General features: G+C 58.7%; 1 protein-coding gene across 1 annotated transcript in view; it reads left to right on the plus strand.

Annotated features, from left to right (window-relative positions):
* The window catches only part of LOC132529306 (IQ motif and SEC7 domain-containing protein 3-like), a 31,936-nt gene extending 30,986 nt beyond the window's left edge, over positions 1–950 (plus strand). The window contains exons 10-11 of the mRNA XM_060165646.1: positions 709–758; positions 841–950. Of these exons, the coding sequence (XP_060021629.1) occupies positions 709–758; positions 841–915 (125 nt within the window). The 3' untranslated portion in view covers positions 916–950. The remainder of the gene's footprint in view (positions 1–708; positions 759–840) is intronic.
* Positions 951–13,705: the final 12,755 nt, after the last annotated feature.

Genomic DNA, 13,705 nt, shown 5'->3' on the forward strand with positions numbered 1-13,705 from the left:
GATGTGCACAGCAAGGGAACTAGCACCCTCCCCAGGGGTGTGAGAAATCAGAGGGGCCCCGGCCGAGGGCTCTGGGGTGCCTGCTGGGGGTAGGGGTGGGAGTCAGGGTTGACTGAGCCAGAAAAAATCATCACGCTGTCCCCGGGTGTCTGCAGGGTCCCTGGTGCTGTGCCAGGCCCATCAGGAGGCCCTGGTAGCCGTCAGAGCCATTAGCAGCTATTCGTGCCAGGCCCTGCCCTGGGGCTCGTGCAGGTGAACCCTCACCACTCAGCTAAGGAGCAGGAACAGGAAAGTAACGGGGCCCCTCCCTCTCGGAGCCTGTGCCACAGACACAGAGGAGCCCCCTTTTGCTCTGGGGACCGAGAACCAAGGCCTCCTCACAACCAACCTGCACAGTCCGTACGGGGCGCTCTGACTGTGGGTACAGGAGACTCCACAATACCCAGCAGGGAAAAACGTCAGAGACCTTCTAGTCCATGAGGGCCCAGAGAGGTGTAGCATCTTGCCCAAGGTCACACAGCTCGTATGTGGCAGAGCTGGGCAAGACACCCAGTCCACTGCCCCCGGAGTGGTGGGGGTCCTGGAGCCTCCGGCCGCCGCACTGAATTGCAGGGAGGCTTGGTTGGGGGCTGCGGGGCGGCGGAGACAGGGCTTTGTGCGGGGACGGGGCCAGGTGGAGAGTGAGCCCTGTGCTCTTTGCATTCAAAGCCAAAAGGGAAGCGGCACTGGCAGAGAAGGCGGCGGAGAGCACGGCGGAGGTGAGTGGAGGCCTGGTTGCCCAGGTGAGTGAGTCTGTGCCCCCTGCCCTCCTCTCACTGTCTCTGTTGTTTCTCTTCCCAGGTTTTAATCAATGCCTCCCCAGCCCGACTCACCATTTTACCAATTTCAAGAGATACAATTAAAAGTTACTGCTAGCATGGGTAATACCACTCTTCCAGCACCTAATCAAGCCACAGTGCCCCCTCCCATTCCCCAGGCCGAGCTCCCATACTAATGCGTGCAGATAAAGCCCCCAACGCCCCCATTGCACCCCTCCCACAGCCCCCCGAATCCGCCGCCCCACACACTGCTGTGGTCCTGATGCTCCCGTATCAGAGACCAAGGTTCCCTCCTCCACATCTTGTCAGCCTCTGTAGCAGGGAGCTTGGCCCCTTCGAGAATCACCCCTTAGGTCTGTTGCCCGAGTGAGCACGGCGGGGCAGACCCTGCCCTCCTGGATGCCTCTGGGGAAAGTGGAGGCGGCTGGGAGGGTACAGTTTCCTCCCAGGACAGCTGGTCCATCTGGAAAGCTGGCCACGGGGTGGGATGTGCAGGAGGAGGTGAGGCGAGGTGGGGGTGGGGTTGTCTTAGGGCTTCTCCTGGAGCGGGGCGGGCGGCTGCTGCATCTGAAGACTGTCCACGTTGGAGGGAGGGGACTGGAGAAGTAGCAGCAGCAGCTGGTGCCTGCCAGGCCCCCGGCGGCCACCTGGGACAGGGCATGCAGTTGCCCCGCAGGCCTGCTGGGCCCCAGCCCTCCCCACTGGCTCCCCTCGGACCCTGGTGAGCCCCTCACTCCTTTTTGCCAGGCCTCCAGGGACCCTCACTGCTCACACAGACCCTCACTCCAAGCTGGAGGAGCCCTGCCCCCAGCCTAAGCTTGGGGAAGCCCCAGGACACCCCAGAAAACCGCAGCTTCTCCTCTCCCTCCCCCCCCACACCTGTGTCTGGAGGAGGCACCTTCGCACGGAGGAGCTTCCTGCCCCAGCAGCTGACAAGCCCCCAGGGTGGGTATTCCAGCCCCTGCCCCTCCTCTGCCCATCATGCTGCAGCTGCCCGTTCTCCAGCCTTGCAGATAAACACACGAGGTTACCAGCCCTTCCCTTCGGTTTGTTCTACCAGCCCTGCCTGTGGCTTAGCACCGCCTGCCCAGGGAGGGCCGCGATCTGGGGACCATTATCCCCTCCTCCCCGGCCCAGAGGGCCACGTGGCTATCTGCAAGGCTGCCACCCGGCTAGTCCCGGGGCTCTGACAGCCTCTGCTCCCCTGCACAGAGGCGGCCTCACCGCCGGCCTGTCGGCTGGACCCTGCGCTCCCGCGTCCTCCACCCGCTCTGTCCTTGCCTGGCCGCCCGCCGGCAGGCCCTTCTCCAGCCTGTCTGAGCTGTCAGGCCTGCCACCCATGTTCCATCTTCTCTCCCTCTCTCTCCCTCTCTCTCTTCTTTCTTTCATCAGCAGGGAGGTGGGAAGGGGGTCAGAATGAGGGAATGTTTTGCTGTCACTTCCTGCTTTTCACTTACTGACCGGAGGGAGGTGCAGACAGTGGAGGGGGAGGGGGGAAGGGGAGGCGAAGAGGAGGTGCAGGGTGAGGCCAGGGCTGCGGCCACAGCGGGGCTTGGAGGGTCTGGACTGGGGCGGCCAGGCCTTTGCCTGGGGAAGGGCAGCTGTAAGGTCTGGGGGCGGAGAGCAGAAGCCCTGCCCCGCTGTCTCAGGCCACTTTCTCCCAGGGAATAGCTCAGAAGACAAGCAGGTGGGGAATGGAGCCGCACCCACCCCTCCCCAGCAGCAGTGGACAGAGGCCTTCTGTCCCAGTGAGGACCACAGAGGGCTCCCCGAGAGGGAGGTGGACGCAGCCCTGCCCTCGGCCCAGCCCAGGGCTTGGCAGGGCACTGAGGGGCTCCGGGGCTCCTTTGATTGACTGGGAGGTGGGGGAAGCTCAGGCTTAGAACACACTGCTGAGGCTGGAGGCTGAGAATGGAGAGTAGAGCCTGCAGCCTGCGGAGCTTGGCGGTGGGGGCCTGTGAAAACCCAAGGGCAGAGGATCGGGGCTGGAGAGCCGAGCAGCCCACCAGGGCAGTGCCCGGACCCAGGAGGGGGCGTCCCTGAAACTGCACCTTTTGCCAGTAAATAGGGTCAGGCTTAGGGCTCTGAGATGGTTTAGGGCAGGGCCCTCCTGGTCTAGACCTGGCCATAGGATCCCCTCCCCTGCAGCCTCGGTTTCCACCCCCCGTGCACTGAGCAGCGGGCCTGGGTCGTGGTACCCAAGGGCATCCTCAGAGAGAAGGGTCTCAGCCACTCCCTGAAGGGCCCAGGTGTCGGAAGGGATCGTGTGTCGTATCTACAGGCTGGTGAGCTGGAGGGATGAGGAATTAAACCCCTCTCCTTCCAGAATCCTCCTATTTCTTCCACCTCCCCTGCTAGCAAGAGGAGGCCAGGCTAGTTCCCAGTGCCCTCCATGGGCCACCCCCTCATGCCCCGCCCAAGGGGGAAAGATTAGAGCCCTTTCTGGGTTCCCCCTCCTGCAGCGGGATGGATTTCTCCAGGGCCCAGGTTGGGCCAGAAGGGCAGCTGGGGACCTGGCTCTGGCCTTGGCCGCTCTCGAATGTGTGGGCACAGCCCTGGGGAGTCTGGGAGGATGGGGCAGGTCCACACCACCCCTCGGGGTCCCTGGCATCCCAGGGTCTGGACACCTTTGTGATTCACCGTGATGAGAAGGCCTCCCTTTAAAAAGCTGGTGGGAGGGTTAGGGGCTTGCAAGCTCCAAGCCACCTGACTCCGGACCCTGTCCCTGCGTCCGCCGCACACCCCTGGGAGGCAGGGCGCAGGCAGATACCCCTGCTTTCCCAGCTCAAGGTTGGTGGGAAGGCGGGTGGGCGCCCACCTGGGGCCCAGGGCCACCCAGCAGGACCTGAGTCCATCGGTCCAGCCGCCCATCCCACAGAAGGAGCCAGGCCGCTCAGGCCGGGTAGAGCACAGCGTCTCTGGACTCCACCCAGGCTCAGCGCCTCTGCCTGCCAGCTGGGTGCCCTCTGGGTGGCGGAGAGATGGGCAGCGGGCCGAGGTGAGGGCTGCGAGCCCCTGGTGGGCACAGGGGCCGGGGAAGGGGGGAAGGGAGGCCCAGGGTGGCCAGTCCTAGCAGCTGGGACTTAGTCTTGTAACATTTCACGCTTCTCTGGCTGTTTCTAAACTAGGTGTCAATTCACAACAGGCTTCAAACGTCCCAGCACTACTCCGGGCTGGGGGCCGCGAGGGGAGCGCCAGTGCCAGACCTGCAGCCTAGCCCCTCGGGGGAGCGCGCCGCTCTGCCGCCGCCGCCCACAGCCCCCGGGACCCTGGCGCAGTGCCCGCAGATTGTCAAGGTCATCGTCCTGGACCAGCCCTGCTTGGCCCGCATGGAGCCCCTGCTGAGCCAGGCCCTATCCTGCTACACCGCGTCCTCCTCCACGGCCCTGGGCAGCCCGGGCTCCCCCGTCAAGGCGGCCCACCAGCCGCCCCTGCCCCCCGCCCCGCCCCCCTACAACCACCCGCACCAGTTCTGCCCGCCTGGCTCCCTGCTGCACCGGCGCCTGGTGTAGGCTCGGCAACCCCCCTACGCTGCTGTCCCGGGGGGCTGCGTCGGGGCCCCCGCTGCCCCTTCACCCGCTGCTCCCCACGCCCGGCGCGCTGCCTTCCTGGCCACTCACCACTGTCGTTTCAGAGAGAGAATCCCAGTCCCTGGCACCTGGTTTGCTTGGCCCAAGCTTCCCTTGCTCAGTTGAGCGACCCTCCCCCAAAATCTGCAGACACCCCCTCACTCTCCTGGGGCCCAACACAGCCAGGCACAGCCAGGCCTCCTCTCCCCCCACCATTACTCTGGCCACTTGGAACAGGGACTGAGGGCCTCTCCGGCTTCCAGGCCAAGTCGGCCAGGCGTGAGGGCTGGGTGGCCAGCACCCAAGCCTTAGAAGGTGGTCTGGCTCACCGCCCCAGCGCTGGGTGCCACGCTGGGTGGTGGACAGTCGGCCCTGGGTCCCTGGAGCGGCCAGGTCAGGGGGAGGCATGAGGAGGGGGCTTTCTCTGCTGCCCCCCGCCCCGCCAAGCCCGGCAGTCTGCGCCCAGGGATGTTGGCTGTCCTGGCCACAGACTCCCCTCCTCCCAGGGCCTCTCCTGCTTTCTCAGGGGCTGGGGCGCTGCCTGCCCAGGGCTGCCGAGACTTCAGGAGAGCCCTGGGAAAGGGGGGGATGGGAGGGGGCACCCATCTCAGCTCTCTCTTGGTCAGTTCAACAGAGCCAGGGAATCAGGTCACGTATCTGCAAAATGCACCTTTTAAAGAGTTTCTTGTTCTCTAGCCCCAAGTCATACCCAGCCAGTGCGCCCAGGGCATAAACACATACGTAGGAGATCCAGATATCGGAGCAGAAACGGGGAGGGGCAGGGGTGGGCCTAGGGGTGAATGCAGCCAGCAGAGGCAGGATTCCGGCCCAGGGCCAGGCACCCTCCTGAATGACTTCCGTGGCCTCCACGAGGGACGTGGACGCAGAAGTGGGCGAGAGCGGCAGGTGCTCCAGAGGCCTGGCATGTCCCCTGCTGCTGTCCCAAACTAGCCCTTTAAGCCCCGCCCCTGCCACACCCCAGAAGGCAGCAGGCCCACCTGCAGCAGCGGGGAAGAGTCCCTACACCTTCAAAATCGCCAAGGAGAGCCAAGAGGGCTCGCGGCCCAACCCAGAGCCCAGCAGAATCAGAGCCAACTTCTGTGCAGCCCCACAGGGCTCAGGCAGCCCCGCCTCAAAGATCCCGGGGTGGGTACCCTTCCAGGGACTGTCGGTCCCGAGCGAGGCCAGACTCTCCTCTGGTCCTGAGCCGACAGCTCACTGCTGTCCTTCATTAAGGTCCCCTCCCTCTCGGAGCCCAGGTCCAAGACATCCCGAGAGGTGGAGATGAATACTGATCTAGAGTGCATTTGCTTCTCCCTAACCCCTACCCCACAGCCCAGCTGCGGGCCCCCGGGCCACTAGGAGGCCGGACTCCCCCTGCTCTCAGAGATCCTAGGTGACCTAGTTGCGTGTGTCTGTGTGTGATCGCCAGGCGTCATTATGCTGTCCCCTAGCGAGTGTATCCTGGCCCTGTCTCCGTCAGCCGGGTGTCCATAACGTGTGACCGCTTGCTGTCTCCTCCCCCCGCCCCGCCCCCGTCCTTGTTGTCCCGGCCCCTCTCCTGTGTCTTTTCTGTCACACAGTCGCTCCAATCACAGCCTTTCAGGGCAGAGCGGCTGACTGATGGGGCGCACGGTTCACACACCCGGTGCCCGAGGCCTGGGCGGCAGGGGTGTGGGTTCAGAAGAAGAGGAGTTATGAGTGGCTGGCTATGTTTATGGGGTGGGAGCCATGGGGGTACAGTCCCAGCTCCCGGGCCCCTTGTCACCTGCTCACCCGGTGCCCCCTCCCACTCTGCTGACGCCCAGACTTTCCAGATTGGGACCTGCAGGCGCCTCAGGGCTGGCACGTCCGTGGAGCATCTCTCTGGGGGCCCAGATGCTCCGGTATCTCTGTGCCCTCCCCTGGGTAGGGGCTCCCCGCCGGCCCCGGTCGCCGCGGTGGCTGCCTTGGGCCCCACCGGCAGCACTGGGCGTCCTGGCCGAGGAAGCACGCCAGCCTGCGGTCAGCAGCGTGTGCAGCGAATTCTGAGCGGGGAGGGGCTTGAATGCCCGAAGGCCTGGGGCAGGGTGCGGCGGGGCCGACTCACAGTCGGGGAAGCAAGGGTTCCCGGCCTCGGTGACTCCCCTCCCCTGACCAGCCAGCAGGCTGACGTTGGGACCCGTCTGCGTGCCCGTCCCCAGAGCCAAGCCCCCAGACAGCTGTGACAAGCCTCGTGTCCTCCCCGTGGCTGCGGCCACGTCAGGGTCTCCACCCTCCCGGAGGGCCCAGCTGGAAATGCTCTCGGGCCGCCCGCTCACCCCTAGGCCAGGGGAGCCGTGGGGTGCTGACTGGGTTCCCAGACACAGCCTCCTGGGCACACGCGCAAGGACCCCAAGGTAGCCCCGCGATATCGACACTCGAGGCCTTACTTTGGGGACCGGGCCCCCTCCCGGTTTTATCCATTTAGTCCCAACTCCAGAATCAGGAGCGGGAGGTGAAACTAGCTCTCCCACCCGCGTTGGGGCCAGCCCACTCCAGAGCTGGAGCATGTCCTGGAAGCCTGGCTGCCTACGTGCAAAGGCACCCACGCGATCAGCCCCAGGCCCCTGGCCCCCGCCCCACCTGTCCCCCCAACCGCCTGCCAGACGTCTCTCTTTGCCAATAGGTTTCCCCGATAACCGTCGGTCCGTCTGTCCCCGTGTCCTGCTGTACCTACATCCTTGCCGCACCCCTCCCCCTGCACACACCCTTCCCGCCCCCCGTCAGAGAGCAGCCTCTCTAGGTAAAGAAAGGCAGGGCGGCTGCACCCAGCAACTAATCCAAATGGCAAATATTTTGTAACAAAATAGCCCAGAGGTATTTTATCTGTTCAATTCATAGAGTTTTAGAGATTATATTGAAATATGTCACTTGAGCAAACTGTGTCGGTTCTGTTTCTTTCATTCTCCAAGAGGGGGCTCCACCTCAGATCACATCTTGGCGGCATCGCAAGGGCCCAGGGCAGCAGCTACGCCTCCTCTGGCCACAGGGGTGTCACCCCTTCCATGCTACCCTGTGACACGGTTAGGGAACCCCTTCCTAAACAAATGGGGCTAGGTGCCAGGAGCCATCTGATGGGCGGGCAGGCCAGAGAGTGACCCCCACGAACACACACACACACGCACGCACGCACGCACGCACGCACACACACACACTCTCTTCTAGCCTGGTAAGAGAGCGGGCTAGGACTCCATCTGCCCCGCTCGGCTTTCCATGACGGAGGCTGAGGGTATGCTGGGTGGCAGGGTCCTACTGACCACATTTGGTCATCAGCCTCGGGTGATTTTCACCAGATGTCAGCTCTGAAGCCCGACCTTCTAATCACACTGTCTGGCTCGAGAAGCCCCAGGGTGTACCCTCCCTAAAGTGGAGGGAAACAGGCCCAGATGAAAGGATTGGCGGAACATTGTTGGGAAAAGTCACAGAGCCACAGAGTGGAGTGGAGCAAACATTTATGGAGCCCGAGGTGTGCCGGGTTCCCTGCTGGAGCTGGAAGGGATGCCAAGATCCTACAGAGGCGTGGGTGACTGTGATGCAGGAGAGAAGACTGAAATCCGGGCTGGAGAGAGGCGCAGGGTGCTTGGCCGGCACTCACACCACGTGCAAGGCGCAGATCAGGCTCCACGGCAGGGGCCTGCCCCAGAGTCATGTCTCCTGGCAGCAGGGAGAGGAGAAGCCTTGCAGCAAAGCTGAGGCACCGAGGGAGAGAATCAACTGGGCGGGATGGCTGGTCCGGGGACACCTGCAAAGAGGGCGTCCAGCTCTCCTGGTGACCAGACCTCTGAACAGAGATCCAGACAGCACCCCAGGCTGGGCCCCATTACCCCATTAAAGTGAAAAGGAACATGACCTCACCCTCCTTCCAAGAAACGGGAAATTCCAGGAGAAGCCTGGAGCCGGCTTTGACCTGTCCCATCCTGAGAACTTTCTGACCCAGGAAGCTGAGGCCTGGTCCCTCAAGAGCACCCCTGAGGGGACCCGGCTCAGCCCAAGCCTGGGAGAGGGCCTAGGGCCAAATGGGACTGCTGCTGTCTGTGTGGGGACATGGGGCGTGGACATGGGAAGGGGCACCGTTCTCCAAGTCTTCTGGCCTCGAGGCCATCTAGGAGGAGGGGCCAGCCCTCCGGTAGAAAGGCAGACAGCCTCCGGTGCCCCAGGCCCTCTGGGTCCACCCGCCATACGGATGGAGAGCTATGGTCAGTGCCTCTTTCTTGTAGTGACCCTTTAGACGGGGGAACCTCAGACTCATCAGCCACTGACTTAGAATGCTTCCAACAAGGGGGCCCAGGCTTCACAGGTTTCTGGCTGAGAGCAATGGGTCAGAAGATGCCAGCGCTAGAAGAGGGAAAATCCAACAAGCTTAGCAACATCTGGTGCTTGGCATGCGCCCGGCACTGGTCCAGGGGTGGGGGATGCGCGGTGATGGGCTGCGCAAAGTGCCTGCTCTCCAGGGGTTCATGTTGGGTGGCGCCGTCCAAAATACACAAATGGACCAATCTTCTCACACAGTGGATGGTGGTGCGATAGAGGTGATGGGCGGGGCTGGTTAGAGCAAACAGTCAAGGAAAGCCTCTGTGAGGCAGCAAATTCAACAAGGTCAAGGTTGGGTCTGGGGGCAGGTGAGCAGCTCAGAGACCACCTCTAGGTGTGGAATGAGGCAGAAACCAGGACAGTCTGCCATATATTTCCTGATATATAAATATACTTACTTACTAAATCTTAAATGCATTTTAAAACCACCTGGACTTCCCTGGTGGTCCAGTGGTTGAGACTTCGCCTTCCAGTACAGGGGGTGTGGGTTCAATCCCTGGTCGGGGAGCTAAGATCCCATATGCCTCGTGGCCAAAAAACCAAAAAACATGAAACAGAAGCAATATTGTAACAAATTCAATAAAGACTTTAAAAATGGTCCACATCAAAAAAAAAAAAAAAACTTGAAAAAAAAATAAATAAAACCACCTTAACTGAGGAAATAATAAAATGGGCCTCTCCTAGGAAACCCAGGACAGACGGTCACCGGGCTCTCGGGAAAGGAAGGGAGGGTGAGCGGACGGTCGGGCGGCCCCAGCAGGCTGGGTGGCGGCAGCAACGCGAAGGGCCCGCGGCAGTAGGAGGGCCCGGGAGACCAGCCCAGCAGCAAGGAAAGCTGCCCCGGCAGCCAGCAGCGGCTGCCCAGAGCGGCTTCTGCCGGAAGGATCCCAGCCCCGGCCTGCTTGGCCTGCAGGCCGCGCTGTCCACCTATTCCCAAGTGGACTCACAGACTCCCGCTGGCCATCCAGAAAAATAACAGGATGGACCCCGTGGCCTATCAGCACCTGGTCCTGGGGTTGACGGCCTTTCTCATCTCAGCATGAACTAGGTGAGGCCTTCGTAGGTTGATTCTCCTACAGCAGGGCTGGCAGACACACCCCTTTCCCTGCCTTCACAGACACGGCTGACTGATCACTGCTTTCCAGGAGTCACCACTAATCACCGTATGTGGACACCAGGATGGAATTAACGCTGACCCACCTCGAGGGGAGGCATTTGGATGGGGCTGGTTTAGAGCGGGAGGTGCAGGCTAGGCCTGGGCTGAGACTCCGGGGAGAGAGGCCCTTGGAGGAATCACCCAGGGCCGCTCACGCAGGCCCATCGTTCTCTGACCGCTCGTGGACGCGGCTCTGCAGGGACGTCAGCTCTGTCCCTGGCTCCCCACCGCCCTGACCCTCGGGCTGCTTCCTTTTAGGGCTCCACATGGCCCTGGCAACCCGGCAGCTGCCTGACAGCGGGTCCCCTCACTTGCTCCCCTCACCTCCCGCCTGCTCCATCTCCTTGGACCCCAGAGCGAGCCACTGAGAACACGGCCACTGGGCCAGATGCCGAGTGGGACGCCAGGGGGAGCCCCCTATCCCAGGGCAAAGCCTGGCCTGGAGAGGCCACAGCCAGCACTGCTGGCCTTGGGAGAGACCCTTCCCAGGAAGGCCTCCCCTTCCCAGGAAGGCCTCCGGGCCCAGTATCAGCCCCAGGCCCCAGCCTGGAGTCAGAATTGGTCCCGCCAGGAAAATTCCATTCCGGAGGAGGCCAAAGAATGAGGGATGGGAACTCTCTCCTCACCCCCTCCTCCCCTCCCCCCTGCAGGTCTGGTGGCTTCTTTCCCTAGAGAACCAGGCGCCCTCACCCCACTAGCCAGCCCCTAGCACCTCAGTGCTTCCTGCTCCCATGACCCTAAAACCGCAGGGCAAACTCTGGAAAAACTGTGGGAACTGGCCACAGGCAAGGAGAGCACCAGGGGAGCTGGCTCATGTTCCCACATTCCCAAAGCCCCTGGACAGACCTGCTGCCCTCCCAGGAACACCCAGTCCTTCTTCCTCCCGAGACAGCTGGGTAGGAAGCAGCCTCCCTCCCCCACAGGGAGTCACAGAGTCCCGAATGTCAGACCTGGAGGCAAACAGGTTATGAATCAGGCTGGGATGTGGGACGTGGGACCCTTCACTGCAGTGCTTGCACCTGGACAAATGTCTGCTCTCTTCGAGCAACAGAATACAAAGAAACTATAAGGAACTAAACCAACTGGGTGCCTGCACAGTTGGGGCAAATCATGAACAATAAGATACAAAAAGGCCAAACCCACCTGCCACGATCCCTGCACACAGCACCACCGGGGGGTGGGCAGACCCCCTAAGCCACGCCTCCGGCGGATCCACCCATCCATCCATACCCTCCACCCAGTTAAGGGGCCAGCTTCCCCTACTCCCCCCTACCCCCGCCGAGGGAAGCTGTCATTTGTTTTCAGCTCATGCTGCTGCAGCATGAGCCCCAATAAAGCCTTGCCTGAATTCGCTGTCTGGCCTCTTAACAATTTCTATTGATTAAAGAATCCAAGAACCCAGGTCGGCGGTAACGACCTAGCTGCTTCCTTTTACGGATAAGGGGACTGTTTAGGAACCATAATTCAAAAAGACACATGCAGGGCTTCCCTGGTGGTGCAGTGGTGAAGAATCCACCTCCCAATACAGGGGACACAGGTTACAGCCCTGGTCCGGGAAGATTCCACATGCTGCGGAGCAACTAAGCCCGTGCACCACAACTACTGAGCCTGCGCTCTACAGCCCGCGAGCCACAACTACTGAGCCCATGTGCCACAACTGCTGAGCCCGTGAGCCACAACTACTGAAGCCTGTGCACCTAGAGCCCCTGCTCCACAAGAGAAGCCACCGCAATGAGAGGTCTGCGCACCGCAACAAAGAGTAGCCCCTGCTCGCCACAACTAGAGAAAGCCCGTGCGCAGCAATGAAGACCCAACGCAGCCAAAAATAAATTAAATAAATAAATTTTTTAAAATCCCACAGTACTAAAAAAAAACCCAAAAGAACCCCCCACACACAGAAAAAGACACATGCGCCCCAATGCTCACTGCAGCACTATTTACAATAGCCAGGTCATGGAAACAACATAAATGTTCATCGACAGATGAATGGATAAAGAAGATGTGGTCCACATATACAATGGAGTATTACTCAGCCATAAAAAAGAATGAAATTGGGTCATTTATAGAGATGTAGATGGATCAAGAGACTGTCATACAGAGTGAAGTAAGTCAGAAAGGGAAAAATACGGTATATTAACACATATATGTGGAATCTAGAAAAATGGTACAGATGAACCTATTTGTAGAGCAGGAATAGAGACGCAGATGTAGAGAATGGACACAGCGGGGGAAGGGGAGGGTGGGACGAATTGGGAGATTAGGTTTGACATAAATACACTACCATGTGTAAAACAGTGGGCACCTGCTGTATAGCACCGGTAGCTCAGCTTAGTGCTCTGTGGTGACCTAGATGGGTGGGATGGGCGGGGGGGAGGTGGGAGGGAGGGGATATATGTATACCTATAGTTGATTCGCTTCACTGTACAGCAGAAACATACCATTTTAAAGCAATTATACTCCAATAAAAAAATTAATTTTAAAAAAGTTACAAAAAGGACAACAGGATAATCACAAAGTAAGCAAAAGGAAGGAAGGAAATAATAAAGACAAGAGCAGAAATAATGAAACAGAAAATACATATACGATAAAAAGGCTTAACAAAGCCAAAATTTAGTTCTAGGTCATGACTAATAAAATTGACAAACCTCTGGTAAGACGATCATGAGAGAGTCGGCCCAGAGAAAGGACTTGAGGGTGAGGAAGTGGGACTGTTGTCCCGCAGAGATTTTCTTATGAATAGAGACAATACTACAAATAAGCCATAAACTCTGACAGTAAGTTTGAAAACCTTCACAGAATGAACATTATTCTAGAAAATATCTCACCAAAACTCGTTCAGGAACAAGTAGAACATTGGAGATGGATAACCCTTAAGAAATTTGAATATGTAGTTTAAAATCTATTTACCATCCTCCCTAAAAAGCAGCACCAGGCCAGATGATTTTTTTAAATAAATTTATTTATTTATTTACTTTTGGCTGTGTTGGGTCTTCGTTGCTGTGCGCGGGCTTTCTCTAGTTGTGGCGAGTGGGGGGCTTCTCTTCGTTGCAGTGCGCGGGCATCCCATTGCGGTGGCTTCTCTTGTTGCGGAGCACCAGCTCTAGGTGCGCGGGCTTCAGTAGTTGTGGCTCGTGGGCTCTAGAGCGCTGGCTCAGTAGTCGTGGTGCACAGGTTTAGTTGCTCCGCAGCATGTGGGATCTTCCCGGACCAGGGCTCGAACCCGTATCCCCTGCATTGGCAGGTGGATTCTTAACCACTGCACCATCAGGGAAGCCCCAGGACAGATGATTTTATAAAATTCTACTATATATTCAAGGAACAGACAGTTCTGATCTCTTGTTAACTCTTTCAGAGAAGAGAAAAAGAAGAGAAAATTCCCAAATGCCTTTTTATGAGTCTAGTGTAACCTTAAAAACAAAAACTAAACCAGACAAAGACAATATGAGAAAGGAAAACTCTAGGCCACTCTTGCTTGTGAGCATAAATGCCAAATTCTGAACAAAATATTAACAAACTGAATCTAGCATTGAATTACAAAACTACCATACACAATGACCAAATTAAGGTTTGTCCCAGGAATTAAAAGATGGTTAAATGTTTTAAAAATCCATCAATATCATTCACCACATTAAAGACTAAAGGATAAAAACAATATGATCCTCTCAAAAGATGTAGAAAAAGCAATCGCTAAAAATCAACACTTATTCTTGATTTTTTAAAAAAAACAGCAATCTTGGAAGAAAACTTCATAGCCAAATAAATAGTATCTATCAAAAATCTACAACAACGATCCTACTCAGTGGTGCAACGTTAGAATTCCTTTCAAACTG

The sequence above is a fragment of the Lagenorhynchus albirostris genome, chromosome 11 (genome assembly GCF_949774975.1).
Source record: "Lagenorhynchus albirostris chromosome 11, mLagAlb1.1, whole genome shotgun sequence".
Lineage (NCBI taxonomy): Eukaryota > Metazoa > Chordata > Mammalia > Artiodactyla > Delphinidae > Lagenorhynchus > Lagenorhynchus albirostris.